At 40.3% G+C, this 20,799-nt stretch overlaps 1 protein-coding gene across 1 annotated transcript in view; it reads right to left on the bottom strand.

Annotated features, from left to right (window-relative positions):
* The window catches only part of LOC127657257 (pleckstrin homology domain-containing family D member 1-like), a 32,358-nt gene extending 11,887 nt beyond the window's left edge, over window positions 1-20,471 (bottom strand). The window contains exons 1-9 of the mRNA XM_052145976.1: window positions 20,320-20,471; window positions 13,743-13,836; window positions 13,446-13,535; window positions 13,226-13,302; window positions 11,762-11,853; window positions 11,104-11,156; window positions 10,899-10,993; window positions 10,562-10,655; window positions 9,201-9,391 (exon numbers count right to left, since the gene is read on the bottom strand). Coding sequence (XP_052001936.1) covers window positions 9,201-9,391; window positions 10,562-10,655; window positions 10,899-10,993; window positions 11,104-11,156; window positions 11,762-11,853; window positions 13,226-13,302; window positions 13,446-13,535; window positions 13,743-13,836; window positions 20,320-20,471 — 938 coding nt within the window. The remainder of the gene's footprint in view (window positions 1-9,200; window positions 9,392-10,561; window positions 10,656-10,898; window positions 10,994-11,103; window positions 11,157-11,761; window positions 11,854-13,225; window positions 13,303-13,445; window positions 13,536-13,742; window positions 13,837-20,319) is intronic.
* Between the last annotated feature and the right edge of the window lie 328 nt (window positions 20,472-20,799).

Genomic DNA, 20,799 nt, shown 5'->3' with positions numbered 1-20,799 from the left:
TGCTCAGTGTCAACCACACAAACACTAAACACCATCAGGGTAACACATGTGAAATTTAAATAATGCTGTAAACATGAACTAAACTACATCAAATATAACACTGAACACCCCAATGTATGTGACTGATATAAAAAATCAGAAGAAACATAACTATTCCCATAAAATATAATTAAATATGATGGGTCCTGCAGGGAATTGTGGGAATGCCTGTTTATTGTTTTTTACTGTAATTTTAACAATCATTTACTGTAAAAATTGCATGTACTCTCTTGTTAAAAATGTTACATTTTCACCATTAATTATACAGGAAATCATACTTTTTACATCTAAAAAATTATATTGTCTTTTAAAATATATTAAAATGTTTTACTGTATATTTTACAGTTAATACTCGATAATGAATTAACATGTTTATTTCTGTAGCATTTTTACAGTCTTTTACTGTTAAAATTACAGACATTTTTTACAGTGTAGTTTTGCTTACTATATACTGTACTATTTTACTGAATACTACTATTTTTATTTTTATTTTTGCAATGTGCAATGATAAATGTTTCAAGCAGCGGTATGCTACCCCGCTAGAATACGTACATCCTCCTGCAGACATCTTATTTGATGTGCGTGTTTACATCTGGAAGATGTATTTTTCATATTGTTTGCTAGTCTGTCAAAAACTATATCTTGGATGCATTCAGCAGATGTCTTTGAGAAGTTTATGATTAAGGATATTTGTAAATCTGATCTTTCTAAAATGATTAGCAGATTAGATTGTGATACTTTCCGTATTAAAAGATCTAAAACAGACATCTCAGAGATATACAGTAAGTGTGCTATCTGGGTACATTGCTGTCACATGACCTCCTTTAGTTGCATGTTTCATTTAGCAACCCTGATAAACATCAAATAGAGCTCTGCGTTATGTATGTGTGCTATGTTTACATCCGGAAGATAGATTGTTTTGGTTGTTTGATCGTCTGCAATATGTCTATAAGACGTTTCCTCTTGGATGTCAAGACATACAGCAGATGTCTTTGAGATGTTTATAGAATGTTTGTAACTTTCTAAGATGTTTAGCAGTTGCTTTGCAGATGGTGCGGCTTTGGCTCAGGTGGTAGAGCTGGTCTACTCTGTGCTATCTGGGCAAGTGGAATTCAGTTCATATTGTATAATCTTGTAAATAAATAAATAAAATATATATATATATATTGCATTTTTAACCAAAGTTTGGATTGGGTTGTCTTAATTTTAGACAAGCTGATCAAATAATAACATTTGCATACAATACTTTACTCTTTTTACAGTTATTTGCAGAAATAAGAAGAGTTGCATGGTAGTACACTATAGACTATAACGAACATATAATCAACCAAGTTGTCTACACTGCAAGCTCAGGACAGTGTATTATACAGTGTGTTCAATATTAAAATGGAAAGTTCCTGGATGCTATTCAATCGATAAAGTGCCCAGCAGTACTAACACACAATATAGTAACAGATATGATTAAAACACTCCACCTAGCTACTGCCTACATCTCAGTAGAGACCAGATAGCCTTAGTTTACATGTTATAGACTGAATCTTCCAGTGGAAAATTTAGTTTTAATGAAAAATTGTGTCCTGAAAAGTTTTCTTTTATGCTATGCGTCGTGCCTTTCAATGGCTATTAGTTAGCTTGATAATACATTAGTGTGTTAATCTAGACATCCTTTTTTTTTAAGAGTATAAAACAAAAAAGTAAAACAAATGGTCCAGGTACTTTTGCATTCATTCCTTTTTCTTTTTAAACCAAAAAATGTCAAATTAAAAATGCGGGTTCTTCTTTGTTGGTTTTAACACTGATAAATAGAACAAGCAGATACAAACTCATTTTCTGCTGACTATTTCATTTCCAATAGGAATAATGAGAAAGGGTGAAATGGCTCAATTTTCATTTTCTTTTATTGTTTAAAAAATCATGTCTCTGAAAGGCCTCTTTTATCTGATTGGTGAACCCGCCCCTTCTTCTGTACTGCCTTAATCCTATCAGCCAGAATTAGAGTTGGGATTGCTCTGCAAATGTGCTTCAATTTTCATTAAATAACTGTCAAATTTCCACCAAAAACTGTAAACTACAGTGCATCCGGAAAGTATTCACAGCGCTTCACTCTTTCCAAATTTTGTTATGTTACAGCCTTATTCCAAAATTGATTAAATTCATTATTTTCCCCAAAATTACACAAACAATACCCCATAATGACAACATGTAAGAAGTTTGTTTGAAATCTTTGCAAATTTATTACAAATAAAAAACGAACAAAATCACATGTACATAAGTATTCACAGCCTTTGCTTAATACTTTGCTTAGCATGATGCTGCCACCACCATGCTTCACTGTAGGGATGATATTGGCCAGGTGATGAGCTGGTTTCCTGGTTTCCTCCAGACATGACCAGAGAATTTTGTTCCTCATGGTCAGAGAGTCCTTCAGGTGCCTTTTGGCTAACTCCAGACAGGCTGTCATGTGCCTTTTACTGAGGAGTGGCTTCCGTCTGGCCACTCTACCATACAGGCCTGATTGGTGGAGTGCTGCAGAGATGGTTGTTCATCTGGAAGGTTCTCCTCCCTCCACAGAGAAACACTGGAGCTCTGTCAGAGTGACCATTGGGTTCTTGGTCACCTCCCTGACAAAGGCTCTTCTCCCCAATCGCTCAGTTTGGCCGGGTGGCCAGCTCATGTAGAGTCCTGGTGGTTCCAAACTTCTTCCATTTATGGATGATGTAGGCCACTGGGCTCATTGGGACCTTCAATGCTGCAGACATTTTTCTGTACCCTTCCCCAGATCTGTGCCTCGATATAATCCTGTCTCGGAGGTCTACAGACAATTTCTTGGACTTCATGGCTTGGTTTGTGCTCTGACATGCACTGTTAACTGTGGGACCTTATATATACAGGTGTGTGCCTTTCCAAATCATGTCCAATCAACTGAATTTACCACAGGTGGACTCCAATAAAGTTGTAGAAACATCTTAAGGATGATTAGTGGAAATAGGATTCACTTTTTTATTTGTAATAAATTTGCAAAGATTTCAAACAAACATCTTTCACATTGTCATTATGGGGTATTGTTTGTAGAATTTTGAGGAAAATAATTAATTTAATCCATTTTGAAATAAGGCTGTAACATAACAAAATGTGGAAAAAGTGAAGCAATTTGAATACTTTCCGGATGCACTTTGTGCATGCCATAGGTATAAGAATCTTGCTGCTTTGCACATCGTGGTGTTGTTGAGGTGTTGCCTCTAACGGACAATGCTTGAGAGATTACAAGCCACATCACTTGGCCATATGCTGACTGAGAGTTGTTCTATTATATATTATTTTTATAACATTGTATGATTTAGTAGTACCTGTGTATTCGTGTTCCATTAATAAAAGTAATTTAAAAAAAGTTGCGTCACTTTGTATAAAAGCCCTACGAGTTAATATGAGTTAACACAAGTTAATTTATTTTTGACATTTAATAATATATTTACTAAATGTTCATCCAGGCTGAGGCAATTACGTCGGCAGCACACTCTATCAGCAATCTACGGCTTGCAGAAATTAACTTATGGAGATGGGGTGAATAGACGTCCCAATAACAGGGACAGTCCTGATTTTACATGCCGTGTGCCATGTCCTGACGGACCAGTCGGGTCGCCTTGTGTCCGAATCTTAGCTATTAGAATTTTATGTCCACTCCAATCCATGTTCATGATGCTTAAATTAGAATTTGAGTGGACGCTGGCGCGTTTTGCAGCCGCTGCTCTCTGATAACTATTTTAGCTATTTTAAGTTATTTTAACGTTCTTACGGATTACTGGGCCGTGTATTTACACTCAAGCGTGAGCAAAAGCCTTCGCCTTCGCTCGGAACGTTTTTACTTTAGTTATCCTGATGTTTTGGTGTCTGAGTGTGGTAAACTAACCTCATTCTCCATCTCATTCTCCACTTGTCTTCTCGACTCCACGCGGCTGCTGCTGCTGGCTAGCATAATGTGGGCTTGCAAGTTCTACATGTGGTTTATTCTCCTCTGGACTGTCCTTTCAATTCTACTTCATCCTGGGGCTGGTCTGACCCAGTATACAGCGGCTGATCTCCTCCTGCTCCGCGGGCTTCTGTCTGTGCCTACCCCGCTAGTTTTACAGCTACACCCGGAGATTGCGCTCCTTCCCCGCCGGAGATACATCCACCGCGGACCTCGCCGGAATTTCCACCTCGATGATTCCAATCCAATAATATCATTTTGGTCCACTTCTCGCCGTTCCCGCCGATGCTCAAGTCGGGTCGCTGATTGCGGTCCGCTTGCTAACCTGGCTAGGGCAGCAAGCTCCGCCCCTGGCTACAACAACTCTACTGTCAACTTTGGTCTCCTGAATGTCCGCTCTCTCACTAACAAGGGTCAGCTTATCCAGGATCTCCTCGTTGACCGTTAGCTGGACTTCCTCTGTCTCACGGAGACCTGGCAACAACCTAGTGACTTCTCCCAGCTCAACGCCTCCACTCTATCTGGGTTTGTTTACCACTCTCATCCTCATGGCTCTGGCCGTGGGGGAGGTCTCGCGCTGCTCTATCGCGAGAAGTGGAAGATGTTGCCAGTTTCCACTCCAGTTTTCCGCACTATGGAATGCTCTGTATTTAAACTGCCTGGTCCCACTCCCACAGTTATTGCCACAGTCTACCGTCCTCCCAAACCACACAGTGACTTTTTAAACGAATTCTCTATACTACTCACCCATCTCTCTACTCTCTCTCCTAATGTCATTCTCCTTGGTGATTTTAATATTCATATGGACAATATAAACCTCCCACTCACCAGAGACTTTACCTCCTGCTTAGACTTTTGGATTCTATCAGTATGTTGAATTTCCCACCCACATAAAAGGTCATTCACTTGATTTGATTTGCTGCTCTGGCTTAATCCCCTTCAACTGCTCTGCTGATGATGTTCACATTTCTGATAATTTTCTATTGTCCTTTAATATCTCCCTGTCTCTGGCTGTAATCAAGCCAGTCCGCCAGATTTCTTTTCGTAATATTAACAACATAAATACAGACATCCTATCCTCCTATATTGACAATTTGCCTATCCCTGACTTTTCTTCTCCGGACCACCTTGTCACCCATTATAATTCTGGACTTTGCAATATTCTCAACTCCCTTGCCCCTCTCAAAACTCGATCTGTGTCTTTTTCCCATTCTGCCCCATGGTTCTCATCAGAGCTTCGCCTCATGAAAGCCAAAGGTCAGCCAACTTGAATGCCTACATAAAAAACTGGTCTTTCCATTCATAAAGAAATGCACAAAACTCATCTTCTTCACTACTCAAACTCAATAGCTGTAACTAAGTCAAACTACTACTCTGATCTCATCTGCTCCAACGAAGGAAACTCCAGGTCTCTCTTCTCAATCATGCATAACATTTTTAACCCCCCTGATTCCTTACCTTCTCACATGTATTCAAGTGAGACTTGTAATTCATTAATTATCTTTTTTAATAAAAAAATCAACTCTATTCACCAGCAATTACATTCGACCCCCTTGCCTCCCCCTTCCCCTTTGCCCCTCCCAATAGCCACTCATTTTGCTGCTTTCTACTGCCCTCCTCCTCCGAAATCTCTGATCTTATCCGTAAATCAAAGTCCTCAACCTGTTCTCTTGACCCCCTCCCCACAGCTCTGGTCAAAACCTGCCTCACTTCCCTCCTCCCCTTCATAACTTCCATTATTCATTCCTCTCTTTCCTCTGGTATTGTCCCCTCACTTTTCAAATCTGTCTCCCCGATTCTAAAAAAACCTGGCTTAGATCCCACTAACTATAAAAATCTTCGTCCCATCTCAAATCTTCCCTTTATCTCTAAAATACTTGAAAAAATAGTGTCTGCCCAACTCCACGCCTTTCTTACCCTCAACAGTCTTTACGAACCTTTCCAGTCTGGTCTTCGCCCCTCCCATAGTACTGAAACTGCCCTAATTAAAATCACCAATGATTTACTCATAGCTGCTGATTCCGGACTCATCTCCATCCTCATCCTCCTTGATCTTAGTGCGGCCTTTGATACCATTTCTCACTCTATTCTCCTGAATAGACTATCCTCTCTTGGCATCTCACACACCCCTCTTGATTGGTTCCACTCATATCTCTCTGACCGCACTCAGTTTATTCAACTAAAATCTTTCACATCTCACCCTTCCCCTGTCACTACTGGTGTCCCTCAAGGTTCAGTTCTTGGCCCCCTCCTTTTCATCACCTACCTACTGCCCCTTGGCAATATTTTCCGTAAATTCAATATTCATTTTCATTGTTACGCTGATGACACTCAGCTCTATTTATCCAGCAAACCCACTTCCTCGCTCCCCCCCCCCTGTCCCTTACCAACTGCTTATTTGAAATTAAAGACTGGTTCACCTCAAACTTCCTTAAACTTAACAGTGATATATCTGAACTCCTCCTCGTAGCCACCAAATCCACCATTACCAAAATCAATAGTTTTACACTACCCATTGATAATTCCTTGGTCTACCCCTCCCCTCAGGTCAAGAGTCTGGGCGTAATCCTCGATTCCTCCCTATCCTTTCAGTCACACATAAATAATGTTAGCCGGTCTGCATACTTCCACCTACGCAACATTAACCGCCTCCGACCCTCCCTTACCACTCACACTGCCTCCGTCCTTATCCACAGCCTCATCACCTCCCGCCTTGATTACTGCAACTCCCTACTTTTTGGTCTCCCTCAGAAATCTCTTCATAAACTCCAACTTCTCCAGAACTCAGCAGCTCGTGTCATCACCAGAACCCCCTCTTTTCATCATATAACCCCTGTCCTTCAGCAGCTCCATTGGCTCCCGGTTCAATTCAGAATACAATTTAAAATCCTTCTGCATACTTTCAAAGCTATCCATAACCTTGCTCCTCCATATCTATCTGCCCTCCTTCACATTGCCACCTCCTCTATTCACCTCACTGTACCCCCTGCTCGACTTGTCACTATGGGGAGCAGAGCCTTTAGCCGTTTTGCTCCCCAGCTCTGGAACTCACTCCCACCGGTCCTCCGCAGTATCGACTATCTCCCTCTGTTCAAAACCAGACTCAAAACCCACCTGTTCCAGCTTGCTTATTTGTAAATGCACTGTTCTTGTCCTTTTTTATAATTGTTTGTTTATACTTTTCTGTTCCCTGTACCTGTTTTATTATCTGTAAAGCGACCTTGAGTGCTTAGAAAGGCGCTGTTAAATAAAATGTATTATTATTATTATTAAACATTAATTTAGCATTCACATTTATCCAAAGCAACATAAATCTTTTTTTAATTACATTTATTAATGGAACACGAATACATAGGTACTACTAAATCATGCAATGTTATTAATAATGTAACACCATGATGTGCCAAGCAGCAAGATTCTAATAAATATAGCATGCATAGGTTACAGTTAGTGGTGGTTTGGGTCGGGACAATATTTAATGAAAATTTAGACAAATTTGCAGATCAATCCCAACTCTAATTCTGGTTGATAGGATTGAGGTAGTACAGAAGACAGGGTGGGTTGATCAGATAAAAGAGGCGTTTCAGAGCCACTCACATGTTCATATAAAATTTTCAAGCCGTAAATACATTTTTTAAACAATAAATTAAAAAGCTAATTAATTTTTTTTTCCCCCTTTCTATATATTAATTTTTAAATAGAAAATTAAATATTCAACAGAAAATGAGTTCGTATCTGCTTATTCTATTCATCAACCAATAAAGAAGAAACAGAATTTTTCGTTTTTTATTTTTGGGTTCAAAAGTAAAAAAGAATTGACGCAAAAGTACATGGACCAACAAATCAACAACGTTAATCAATTCTCTATTTATAAATGTATTGGATCATGACATAATTTGACTCTTTTGAAATGGCCCGTACAGCTAAGCCATATCCAGCAATATCCTGCTATTGAGGTCATTTATACCCGCAAGTCAATCCACTCTCTGTCTTTTGTGCCTCATTCACTAGTGTCTGATCAATGGGCTCATTTGGGAATCAATGTACATTTCCATTGTAGTGGTCTCAACACTCTATTTACCCTGCTACAGCTGCAAGAAAGACAATGGCTATATACACAAGAACGGTGCTGCATGTCAAACTAATGGCACTTTTCCACTGCACGTTATGGTTCGACTCGCCTCAACTCATTTCTGAGCTTGCATTTCCATTGCAGTTTAGTGCCACCTCAACGTGGGTGGGATTAAAGGCTGATCATCATAGTTGCGCCGCCTCTACTGCCGTGACATCATCATAAACATCACACTCTGAACAAAACAATAATACGACCGCTAGCTGTTAGCTACTAGCTCATTGTGCTGCATAAATCAGTTGTTGCATGGTAATTTTACACAAGTGTAACAGTTAGATTGGCCTGGTTGTTTTAGAAGCAATCGTCCAGTAGCTGGTCAACTAAATAAAGTGAAGCTTTCAAGTAGAGTATAGAGTTAACATAACAAAACATACCATCCTCCATCATGGATCAATGCCAGTCCAGGGCACTCTCCTTCCCATAGCTAGCCGGTTTAGATAGCGTCCATTTGGTCGAACCACTTCCACTTTTCCTTGATGGTTCTGTAGTCACTTTTAAGTTTTTTTTACTTTTCCCTACACTGTTGGTAAGTCCGATGGTAGCCGTGTGCGGCCAACAGCTGAGATACTTCCTGGTAGACTTTTTTGCTTCACTCATCGCTAATGAGTGGACCATCTGCACCTCGTTTATTGACCAAGGCGTGGATTTGCGCACAGCCATTTCTTTTTTCAAAATGTGAAAGTCGCATGAACAAATTATACTGTTATCGCTGATGCTAACTTTAAAACTAGCAGGTTGATGTTGCGTGTCGGAAATCCAGTGACGCTGGTAGTGACGATTCTCCCTGACCAATCAGTGATCTGCAGGATTTTGACATCACATTTAGTATCGGCTCGGCTCGCTTGGAACCTCGACTGAGGTGGTACTAAAAAAAGTATCAGGTACCAGGTGCTATCCACAGTGGAAATCCCCAAAAAGCGAGCAGAGTCAAGTTGAGTCGAGTTGTACCATGCAGTAGAAAAGCCCCATAAGAGAACTGCTGCTTGACCAGTAGTGGAATTCTAAATATGAAAAGAATAATTTGTTATGAAACGATATGTCTTATCCACCAGGTTTCCTCACCTCTCTTCTGCCTGTTCCTTCTCTCTTAGCAGGTTCCTCATTTGCTCCTCGATGTGTTGCAGGTTCCCCTGAAGCTGCACCTCTGGATCCTGGGAGTCTAAAGAAGCCTGACGTTCACGCCCTGTTTCAGTCGCATCCTGTCCTTTTACTCTTAGCAGCTCCAGAGTGTGCTGTTTCTCCTGGGTCAACTCCTGAAGACAGAGACAGACTTTCATTTGTCTGAGTAAACACCATGTTTAATTTCTAGTGTGACCAAAAACAATTAGGGGTGGACATGGATTTGTTTTCAATGGGTCCTAGGGTCACTTCGAATAGAGCTATAGGCATGAATTCGCCATCCCAAAAGACTAAATCTCAATGAGTTCCCTCAGGAATTCCCTATAGGTTTTTATAATGTCAGTTTTTGACTTATGAGTAAAACAAGTAGTCTGTAGTTAACATTTTTAATAGGTTTCTACAATGGACAACAATGGATATCCTTTTGGTCAGGCACATAAACTCTTGCTTGAAGTAAGACTTCAAGCTTCAAAATTGAGGTATATATATGTGTGTACCCAGATAGCACATGTGCATCTCCGTTTAGATATCTTCATCTTGAAAGCATCACAATCTAATTAACATCTGCTAAACATCTTAAACATCAGATTTACAAACTTTCTAAATTATAAATGTACAAAGACATCTGCTAAATTACTCATTGACATCCGAGACATACTTATTGACACATGTCTTATAGACGTCTTGCAGATAAGCAAACAATGTAAAAAATAAGTCTTCCAGATGTAAACACACATCAAAAAGATGTCTGGGTGATGTATGTGCGCTATCAGGGAAATGTATGTTTTAGAACAAGATGTAAATGTCTATTCAAGTCAATATAACCACAGATCTTATTTTACTCATAAATCCAACTCTGCTGGGACACAACAGAAGCCCTAGAACTCATTAAACAAAGTGTATTTTAATCCCTCACAGCCTTGTTTTCAATAGAGTAAAATTACATATCTACCCTGACTAAGGTCTTTTGACCCAAGTTTTAGTGTATCACGACACATTTGCAACCCATTTATAAATAACCCAGACTCAGAAACTGCACTGCCCAACAGCAAGTCATATTATAGTCTTCATAAATTGGCAGAGTGTCTCCTTAACAAAATATTAGTTCAGCATTATGTCAAAATTGACCACAGTAGACCCCATACTGTAGTGTTAGTAACAGTTGTCTAATGTACTGTTTTTATATACTCAGTCATTAGCAGAACCTAAACCCCCATCATCCAGTACAGTTGTTCTGATGTTATTCTCTAATGTAACTTCAATTGTCTTGATCTATATATTTTTTTATGTTTGTTATTTGATACCTCTAGAGATTTTTGCAGCAGTGTGGTGACACTGTGAAGTTCTTCTTTCTCAGACTCCACTCCCTTCAAACACTGAGCGGTACCATCCAGATCTCTAACAACACAGGACCAATACCAAAGTTCAGGAATTTAAAAGCTTTTTTAAACACACGCTGCAAACAAACTCCCCTTTATGTTTAAAAACCACCAGATTCGATATCAAGATTTTAAGACAAACATGCATAATATAACATACGGTACATAATCGAAATGTGAATGTATGAATGCAAGAAAGGATGACCAATATGAGTCAGCAAAAGTGTTCGAAGAGGTATCTTATTAGATAAAAGTGTTGTACAGTTTAATCTGCTCCTGTTCTGCGCTCAACTCTTGAACCACATCTTCAAACTTCTTCTTTTCTTCCTCCAGCAACTGATTCAGTCTCTCCAGCTCCTACACACACGTATAGTTCTCCATCAGTTACTGTGCATAAATTGCTTTCTTACAGTACATCTATACATATTTGTATCAAAATGGTGTTTATAAGAAATAAGAGAGCTAACCTCTTTCTGTTCTCTTTGTAAGCACAGTTCCTCAGTCTCTTCCATGAGCTTATCTAACATAAACAATGAAAGAAACACAGCATTTATACTAAATAGGCCAGAACTTTGTAAGAAGACACCATTACTATTTCTTACAAACATTGACCACAGTAGTGTTTGCCTAAATAGCATATGGTTAAGACATTGACATTTGACATTTAGGCATTTGGCAGACGCTTTTATCCAAAGCGACTTACAGTGCAATTATTACAGGGACAATCCCCCCGGAGCAATCTGGGTTAAGTGCCTTGCTCATGGACACAATGGTGGTGGCTGTGGGGATTGAACCAGCGACCTTCTGATTAACAGTTATGTGCTTTAGCCTACTACGCCACCACCACTCCCAGTTATTTTTGCTACAGTACAACTGTGGTAACGTAGTTAAAAATACTGATTTTTTTGTTCCATTTTTTTCTTGTACTGAATTAGATGCTGTTAGTAATAGGCATATGTAACAAATCTGTAGTAGAAAAACTGAGGACACTGAGGTTACCATGGCATAAACACAGGCTTTGGTTCAGAGCTTTAGTAAAAAGCTTGATGAAAAGGCATTGTTAGTTTGCTTTTTGAAACCTTACAAATTTTAAGACAATGATATGTGGACACAGTAATGTCATACCCAGGTATTCTTGCTTTTCCTTAGCCAGCTGTAGACCCTGAGCTTCCAGACTTTCAATCATAGCCTCCCCCAACTGAGCGTTCTTCCAAGTGCTGTACAGAATAATCAAAACACACCACCATATAACTGATGTTAGGTCACTGTCTCAAGTAGCATATTAATTAACCCTCCCATTGTGTTCAGACTCTGCATAGACCTATTGCATTCAGGGGTCAATTTTGACCCATTGGAATTCCAGCTTATAAATCATTCATAACCAAATAGTTCATTAATAGGTTCCTAAATGTAAAGAATATTTACAATTTTAACGTGTTCACTGACAGATATAAGAGTTAATTGATATGCCATTTTGTTTTAGAAATAATAAAATGTAGAAATTCATTGACATTTCAAAATATACATGAACTACAGCAAAACCAGTGTGATACATGTGAAGACATCTTTTTTCATTAACATTTCTGTGAATTTTATCTAGTATAAATGTTTTATTAACATTAATGTGAGAATTAATAGTAATTTGAATGAATTGTATATTACTCATAACAGCATATCAATAGCTGCTCAATACAACTTGGTGGTCAAAAGTTAGAAGTAGTTTTCAACTAAACTTCATCAAAACAACAGTACAACTCAAGTTTACAACATTAATAGTTCTATGTTTTTAAGCTAAATATATTCTATTTGCTTGCAAGAACTGTCGAATGTTCATGCGTAAGTATGCTGCAAGCTGGTTCGGCATCAGATGTCTGCAGAGTAAAATGTGGACAATCTCCTCTTTCAAGCCCTATTTAGACTAATGTGTACATGAACTTTTGCTCTCGCCACATCCACTTTAGACTGTAGTACTTTTGATTTAGTTTCTTTTTTATGATTTTTACATCTGCAATGTCTGTTTTGTACAGGTATGTGTGTGTTTCTATGTGTGATTGTATGTGTGTGTGACTGTTTATGTGTGTGTGTGTGCATGATTGTAGACAAGATGCAGTCCCAGTGAGAGACAAAATGTGTGTGAGAGAGCATGAGAAAGAGGCAAAATATAAGTAAAGTGTTTATAAGTAATAATCAAATTCATAGATGTACAAAAAATAAATCTACATAATATAATGTGTAAAGCCACAATTGATGACCAGGTCAAAATTTGATCTGCGAACGCAAAAGATGTAACAGTTTTTAAAAAATGGTTATACCTCTTAAACACAAAATGTTTTATGTGTATATTGATTGTATTGAGAAAGTCCAAAATTTTGGTTCCTGTACTAAAAATGATGTGGTATTTAAAAAATTATGATCTAACTCTCCCGGGTCAAAAATGACCCGAAAGGAATAGGAGGGTTAAGTCAAAATGAAAGGGTATTTACAGCCTATTAAATATTGATTTTTATGTTGATTTTAAATATGTGGTTAGATTTAAGTATGCTTGTTTTACAGTTTAACAGAACTGTAGTAGAAGACAGATCAACTCACACTTTTCCAGACTCCTGTAGCATCTCCACCCACTGACTTTGCTCTGACTCTGATTCAGCAGCCAGGACAATATTTCCCTGAAAAGGACAAGCAGGAAACTCTAAGAATGTGAGAAATATTTGTTGTGCTTTTTGTTAAAGTCTGTTAACAATTACAAAGTAAAATGGGAATGTGGTGAATTGCATTGTAATATATTGTAAAAGAACCAAAAAGCTTTTACAGTGAAGTCCTCATGGTTGATAACCAATGCGAATGGCATGCCTTGGTCCTCTTTTGGCTCAACGACGCATCCACCCAGTGGGATCACCCCCTAACAAGGAGGAAAATATTGTACTCTCTGGTTGATCAGTTTATTATTTATTTTTGAATATAAAATATTGTTCTATATGCTACTGAAAAAGTAACAAATGTAAAGTATATACAGATTATATGCTGATCCATTTTTTTTTACAAGTATTATTTTACAATCCATTGTCCATAAACATACAGGTCTATTAAATGTCAATGATTTGTGCACCTTAGGGTGAATGTTGAAGTATTTATTTGTCTCGAAGTTTTTTTTCTCATTCTCAGCATAATATAACAGGAAGCTATCCTTGATGATGAAAAATCTGTTATGAAAGAAAAAATATTGACTATGACATTCAGACCTGAAATTAGATATTCTGAAATGAGAAAAACACAAACATAATAAATGCACTGCAAAAAAAAAAGATTTTTGACTTGTTTTCCAAAATAAATATTTAAACATTCTTAAAAAAAAAACAAATACATTCACTTGAGAAGCCAACTGACATAAAATATTGTTTTTTTTTTTCAGAGAAACATATTTAAGTAGTGTTTATGCTTATATGAAGAAATTATTTTTTACAAATTGGGTAAGAAAAAAAAAACTTAATTCAAAGGGAAAAATAGATTATATTACTTACTCCATTTGCAAATATTGTTTTTGTTGGTTTAAGCATAAAACTCGCTCTGAAAACAAGAACCTTCCTTTTCAAGAACTAACAAAACTTGATGCCGGACACTCGCTAAAATGCGCCTTGTGTCAGCATCTTGAACGGGAGTCTGTGCAAAGCCCGGTTCAGAACTCGCAGGTCCAAGATTGGCCACCCACTGCCTTTTTTCGGTACGATGAAGTAGGGGCTGGGCGCGCGGGTGCAGGGGGCCCGCCTCCGAAGCACCTTACCTGCCATAAAGGAACGGTACCCGGTGGTCGTGACAATGACGATAGTTGATCCCGAATGTGTGACCCAGGAAGTGAGGAATCCGCTCTTTTCTTGAAAATGTGGGTACCGCAGCCCCTTGGGTGTGCGGCGAAATTAAATGAAAAGGAAAACAATGATTTTCCATCCAGCCCTCCTCTGGGGGATGGAGTGGTCTTCTTACTAGCTCCTGTGCAGCGGGTCTCTGACTCCCTGGGTCACCCATCTCAGGGGCGCTTTGAAGCCTTCCTAGCGGCCGATTGTGAGACGGGTGGCATTAGAAGATGGGGGGTGGGATCTTGGGATCATGGAAGAGTGTGTTTGATGGCCTCTGTCTGCTCCTTAACCATCAAGAACTTGATGGTGTTGCCGAATAGGCCAACCTGGGAGATGGGGGCATCAAGGAATCGTACCTTGTCTTCTTTGTCTCGACCAGGTTGAGCCAAAAGTGGCACTCCTGGATGACCAGGGTGGACAACGCCTGCCTGAGTCTTTCGTCGATAATCGGTCACCGAGTGAAGTCAATCCTACCCTCATGCAGTTCTTTCAGCACCTTGGCTTGGTGCACTTGCAGGAGAGCCATGATGCATGGCGGAGGCGGCCTGTCCAGCAACACTGTAGGCCTTAGCCACCAGTGACATAAGCCTACAGGCCCTGGACGGGAGCCTCGGATGGTTCCACCCGGAGGCGCCGCTCTCTAGCCACCAGTGTAGACGTAAGCCTACAAGCCCTGGATGGGAGTCTCGGATGGTTCCACCAGGTGGCGCCGCTCCGTGGGCACAAGTGCACTGCAACAGCCTGATCCACTTGGGGAATCGCAGAGCACCCCCTGGCAGCACCACCGTCCAGGGTAGTGAGAGCGGAGGAGCCCACAAATAGGGTCCGGGCAGTAAAAGGTGCCACCATGATTTATTGAGCTCGTCATGCACCTCCAGGAACAGGCCCTGGACGGGAGCCTCGGATGGTTCCACCCGGAGGCACCGCTCTCTAGCCACCAGTGTAGACGTAAGCCTACAAGCCCTGGACGGGAGTCTCGGATGGTTCCACCAGGTGGCGCCGCTCTGTGGGCACAAGTGCACCGCAACAGCCTGATCCACCTGGGGAATCGCAGAGCACCCCCTGGCAGCACCACCGTCGAGGGTAGTGAGAGCGGAGGAGCCCACAAATCGGGTCCGGAAGGTAAAAGGTGCCACCATGATATATTGAGCTCGTCGTGCACCTCCAGGAACAAAGGAACCGGGGAAGGGCGCCACTGTGAGTGGCACTCTGGGCCCAGGAACCAATCATCGAGCCGCAAGGGTTCAGGGGGGAGTGGAGGGTCCACGGCAGCCTGACACTCACAGCCGCCCGGGAAAGCATGGCTGCCAGCTCCACATCAGCCTGCGACTGTGCAACCGCACCTGAGGGTGAGAGCCCAGCATCAGATTCTGCGATCAAGAGCTCATCCTCTTCATGAGCTCCAAATGAGATTGTGAATCCGCCCTGAGACGAGCCGGCAGTCGCATCCCAGAACTCGACCGGGCATACGAGCGTGCTGGGGAATGGGAGGTCTGTGGGGGGTTTCCAAGTGGAGAAGCTCCCATTGTGGACCCTAAATCAACCCCAGTGCTAACCGTCGAGGCATCATACACGCAGGTAGAAGGACCAAGGCAGGGAGCCACTGGGGTGGCTTTCCCTCTGATGAAGGAGAGCCGCGACTGCAACGTTGCCATAGTCATGTTCTCGCAATGCGGACATGAACCATCCACAAACTATGTCTCTGTGTGGGATGCGCCCAAGCTCATGAGACAACTATTGTGGCCATCAGAAGTGGAGAGATAGTTACCGCAACCAGGAATTATACACAGACAGAAAGGCATCTTGAAAAAGAGCCAATCTTTTAGTAGGAAATATACTCATTTTTGTGGAAAGTATATACTATTTTAGCTGCTGAAGTGCCCAGGGGCATTCTCTGCACAACGCTGTTGCAAGAGGGGAGAAACCACTGCAATGCGCCGTAAATCCAACAGCTTCACTCGCTTTCAGAGGTGAATCAACCGGCAGAGGAAATTCAGCTCGCTGAACACAACTGCTTGGCTCTGAAGACAACATCTGAATGAGTGGTTGTAAGCCAGCTCCTTTTATACCCGTGTTTCGGGGGAGTTGCATGCAAATTTCACTCGCCAATTCCCATTGGCCTTTTCTCAAAGATCAATGGTGTTTGGGTCTTCCAAGTGCAACCACTGGTGTCACTACATCGACACAAAGTCGAGTGAGTGACAGATAACGGACAGGTTCATCTGGATCAAGAGCATGTTGCTGCCCAAACAGTAAGTTCCCAGTCCTGTTCAGTCCTTTCTTCTATGCTTGACAAGGTTCAAGCTGGACTTCATAGTGTCGGCACACCTTCGAGAGTTGCACACTTTGACTTGATGTTCTCCCCATTCAGTGATAGTTCAGGTCTCGGGTGAAGCTGCCTTTGTGGTTCATATGAAAAGCACCATGCCATATACTGGCACTCTGGTCAGCAAGATCTCTGCCCAAGAAATTGGTATATTTTACTCTTGTTGACACCATACCAAAAGATGGCTGTATCGCAACATTGTGTCACCAAAGCAGCCCTCTTGGTTTCCCCACTGTTGTAGACGGGAGCGAGTTTGTGGCATGACACAGGTCATTCCGATGCCTGTTTTGACTGTGTTGATGCCATGCCAGATAACTGCCAAGTCACAAAACAAACTTAAATCCTCATTGTGAGGCATAAATGCTGGATAGACCCTGTGGAGAGCTTTTCCCATTTTGTATGCCAGGAATGAGAACACTATTTTCAGTCTTTGCTGTTTGATATGTCAGAAATCTTCCATGCCCCAACATGACTGACAGACCTCATAGCAGCCCAAGGTGAGTGGTGTTTAGCCACCGGCAGCCACACACTGAGCTCAGTCGAACAAGGCTATGTACTTTGGTTCATAAGGTGACCACCTCACCTCAACAGCATTCTATCCTCCAATGTACGGTGTGGGAATCATTGATTTCATATTCAGAGGTACAATATCCCCTCTCCAAAGATGTAATAGAGGATATACCAGCGTTCGTGGCACATAAATGCTTCTACAGCAGTTAATTTTCAGGTTACCAGGTAGGACGTTGGCTGTGGCCCATATTGGACTTGAGGCACTTGAATTGGACATTTATAATGTAATACTCCATTCAAGATAATTGCTCAATGACAGATTTTGTCTCATGTCCATCCACTGGACTGGTTTGTGTCAAGCGATTTGCAGACACATATGCACAGGTATCCCCTTGCTACATACCATTCTTGAGATTCACTTTCAAGGGGACTGCATTACAGCTTAAGGTCCTACCCTTCGGATTGTCCTAGGTCCTTTGCACATGTATGAAATATGCAGAAGCAAACGCTCAGCTGAGGCCGATGAGTCCATATGACCTCAATGATTGGCTGCTGATAGCATATTCAAAGGTATATGTGTGCAAGCATAGACTGGGGGAAGACTTCAAGGGTAAATGGACAAGGGTAAAATGTGACTGCCCAGTCAGCAAGTTTCTTTCCTAGGAATAAACTCGACTCAGTAACCAGGTCGGCACCTGACCGACAGACTGTTCGGTTTATTCTCCTACTCTTGACAAGGTTCAAGCTGGGGAGAACACTTCTGTTATGTCAGTACCCACGAACACTGAGCTTGATGGAAGCTACACCTTTGCCTCATAGTCAAGCGTCGCTGCTTAGTCTCTATAGATATTTGGAGGAAAGCCAAGTTTTACCAGAAAAGTGTGACAAGGGAACACTTTTCGAAAGGGAACGTCTCGGTTACTACGTAGCCCTGGTATCCTGAAAGAAGAGAACTAGATGCTGTGTTGCATTGCCACAGCTAATGATTTTTCGCTGTTATGCAATGAGAGATACATTCTCCCTCCCTTCAGTTGGAAAACCCTGATGGTTTATAGCTGGGCTCATGCTTATATTCTCACTCTGATGGCAGCATAGGCGGAGTGCCAAGCTTTACCTTTACCAGCCAATCAAATTGACATGATGGTATAGGGTTTCAAGGTCAACACCCCCCTTCTGATGCAGTATCTCATTTCCTCCTTTTAGATAACCAGTAGTACGTATTAACCGAGACATTAATGTCTTATGTCATTCTGCTTCTAAAGTATATATATATATATATATATATATATATATATATATATATATATATATATATATATATATCGATCCACCGATCAGCCACAACATTAAAAACACATGCCTATTATTGTGTAGGTTCCCTTCGTGCTGCCAAAACAGCACCAACCCGCATCTCTCCTCACAACAATTGTACAGAGCGGTTATCTGAGTTACTGTAGACTTTGTCAGTTCAAACCAGTTTCTGTTGACCTCTCTCATCAACAAGACATTTCCATCCACAGAACTGCTGCTCACAGGGTGTTTGTTTTTTAGCACCATTCAGAGAAAATACTAGAGACTGTTGTGTGTGAAAATCCCAGGAGTTCAGCAGTTACAGAAATACACAAACCAGCCAGTCTGGCACCAACAATCATCCATGCGATTATCTAATCTGCCAATTGTGTGGCAGCAGTGCAGTGCATAAAATAACACAGATATGGATCAGGAGCTTCAGTTAATTTTCACATCAGCTATCAGATAGGGGAAAATATTTAATCTCAGTGATTTGGACCATGGCATGATTGTTGGTGCCAGATGGGCTGGTTTGAGTATTTCTGTCACTGCTGATCTCCTGGGATTTTCACACACAACAGTTTCTAGAATTTAATCTGAATGGTTCCAAAAACAAAAAACAACCATTGAGGGGTTAATAATATATATATATATATATATATATATATATATATATATATATATATATATATACACACACACACACAATAAGGGAAGACTTATTTATACATCAAAAATAAAATTTTCTTAGTGAGTATTTTTGTCTTATTTACCATAAAAATATCAAACATTTAAAAAACCTTCATTGTTTCTGTTACAAATGTATTCTTTCATTTTCTTTAAGAAATTAGAAAATAGCCCTTAACCTTTATTTCATGTTCCTCTAGGTATGCAGTGTTGATCTAGGCAGATTACATAATGTCTTTGCTTGCCATCTATGAATTGATCTTTGCAAGCCCTAATGTACAAAACTAACCAGCAGCATAGAATGTTCTCATAGATCTGACTTACTCAGATTAAGGGCACATTTAAAGCATTTCAGTACAGTAAGTCATAAAATGATGGGTTACTCAATATCTTCTAAGCTATTAAAGCTTTTAAAGTGAATTATACAACAAGTCACCACACAAAAATACAATGTCCTTAAATCTAATGCATGCAAAAAACTAAATAAAAATACAATAATATGTTACAGCTCCTGCCTCACTGTTTAACAAATACCACCTAGAATACTATTACATTATATGCTTTACAGTAGGGTTGTAAATTCCGAGACCTCATGTGAAATGCTTCTATTTTGCATTTTTAATGCAAAACTTTTTAATAAAAATTGTATTTTCAGCACATCAATTTGAGCAAAAGGTTAAATTAAAAAGCAAATTAATTTCAAAATTAGTTTTTGATATTTCCCACTTTAGCTGTAGTGCACTTCAACATGCTTGAGTTTGTTGGTTGCACTTCAAAAATCAACATGCTATCCCAGCATAATTTGAGAATATTCCAAAGAACATAAATATGTGTTTTAATGAAAGATGGAAATCTGAGCCATTTTACAAAAGAGTAAACATGGTCAATCCCAGAAATGTACCTGACTTTGATTATACATATAGAATAGGGCAGTCATTTTTTATATTTCTTAATATTTTATTTCTATTTTAATATTTCTTAATTTTAATTAAAGTTATACTTTTTTGGAGGATTGTTACCTGCGGGACCACTTGGCTGAGGGCCTCCCAAAAGGTCTCTTCCACAGGACTCCATACAGTTGCACTTTGGTGCTGATGTCCAGAGCGTCTGAGTCTCCTTGCTCCATGGAGGTCCAGGGCGAGATAATGGAGGGTTTAGAAGAGGAAAACATAATGACTCTTTGACAGGAAGTGGGAGATGAGGAGGTGTGTTATAAAAATATCAATAAAGTCTAAATAGTAGCACAGACACTCTCCAATAATCCCACACACACATAGATATGTTCAAACAGACAAAGCTTTTGTGGACCTCCTCCAGTAATCCAACGATGTGGAATGATGTATCCGTCAATAGTGGTATCAGCTAGTTTCAGACAGTGTGGAAATAATACCAGAGAGGGAGGGATGATGGGATAGACCAAGAGGCTTTGGGAGAGAGCATTTGTTCATTAATCTAGTAAACGTCAATGCAATATTTTTAAGGGAATAGCTATTACTTTA

This window comes from Xyrauchen texanus, chromosome 16, assembly GCF_025860055.1.
Source record: "Xyrauchen texanus isolate HMW12.3.18 chromosome 16, RBS_HiC_50CHRs, whole genome shotgun sequence".
NCBI classification, from domain to species: domain Eukaryota; kingdom Metazoa; phylum Chordata; class Actinopteri; order Cypriniformes; family Catostomidae; genus Xyrauchen; species Xyrauchen texanus.
Note: the sequence above shows the minus strand (reverse complement) of the source record. Positions and strands in the feature narration are given on the sequence as shown.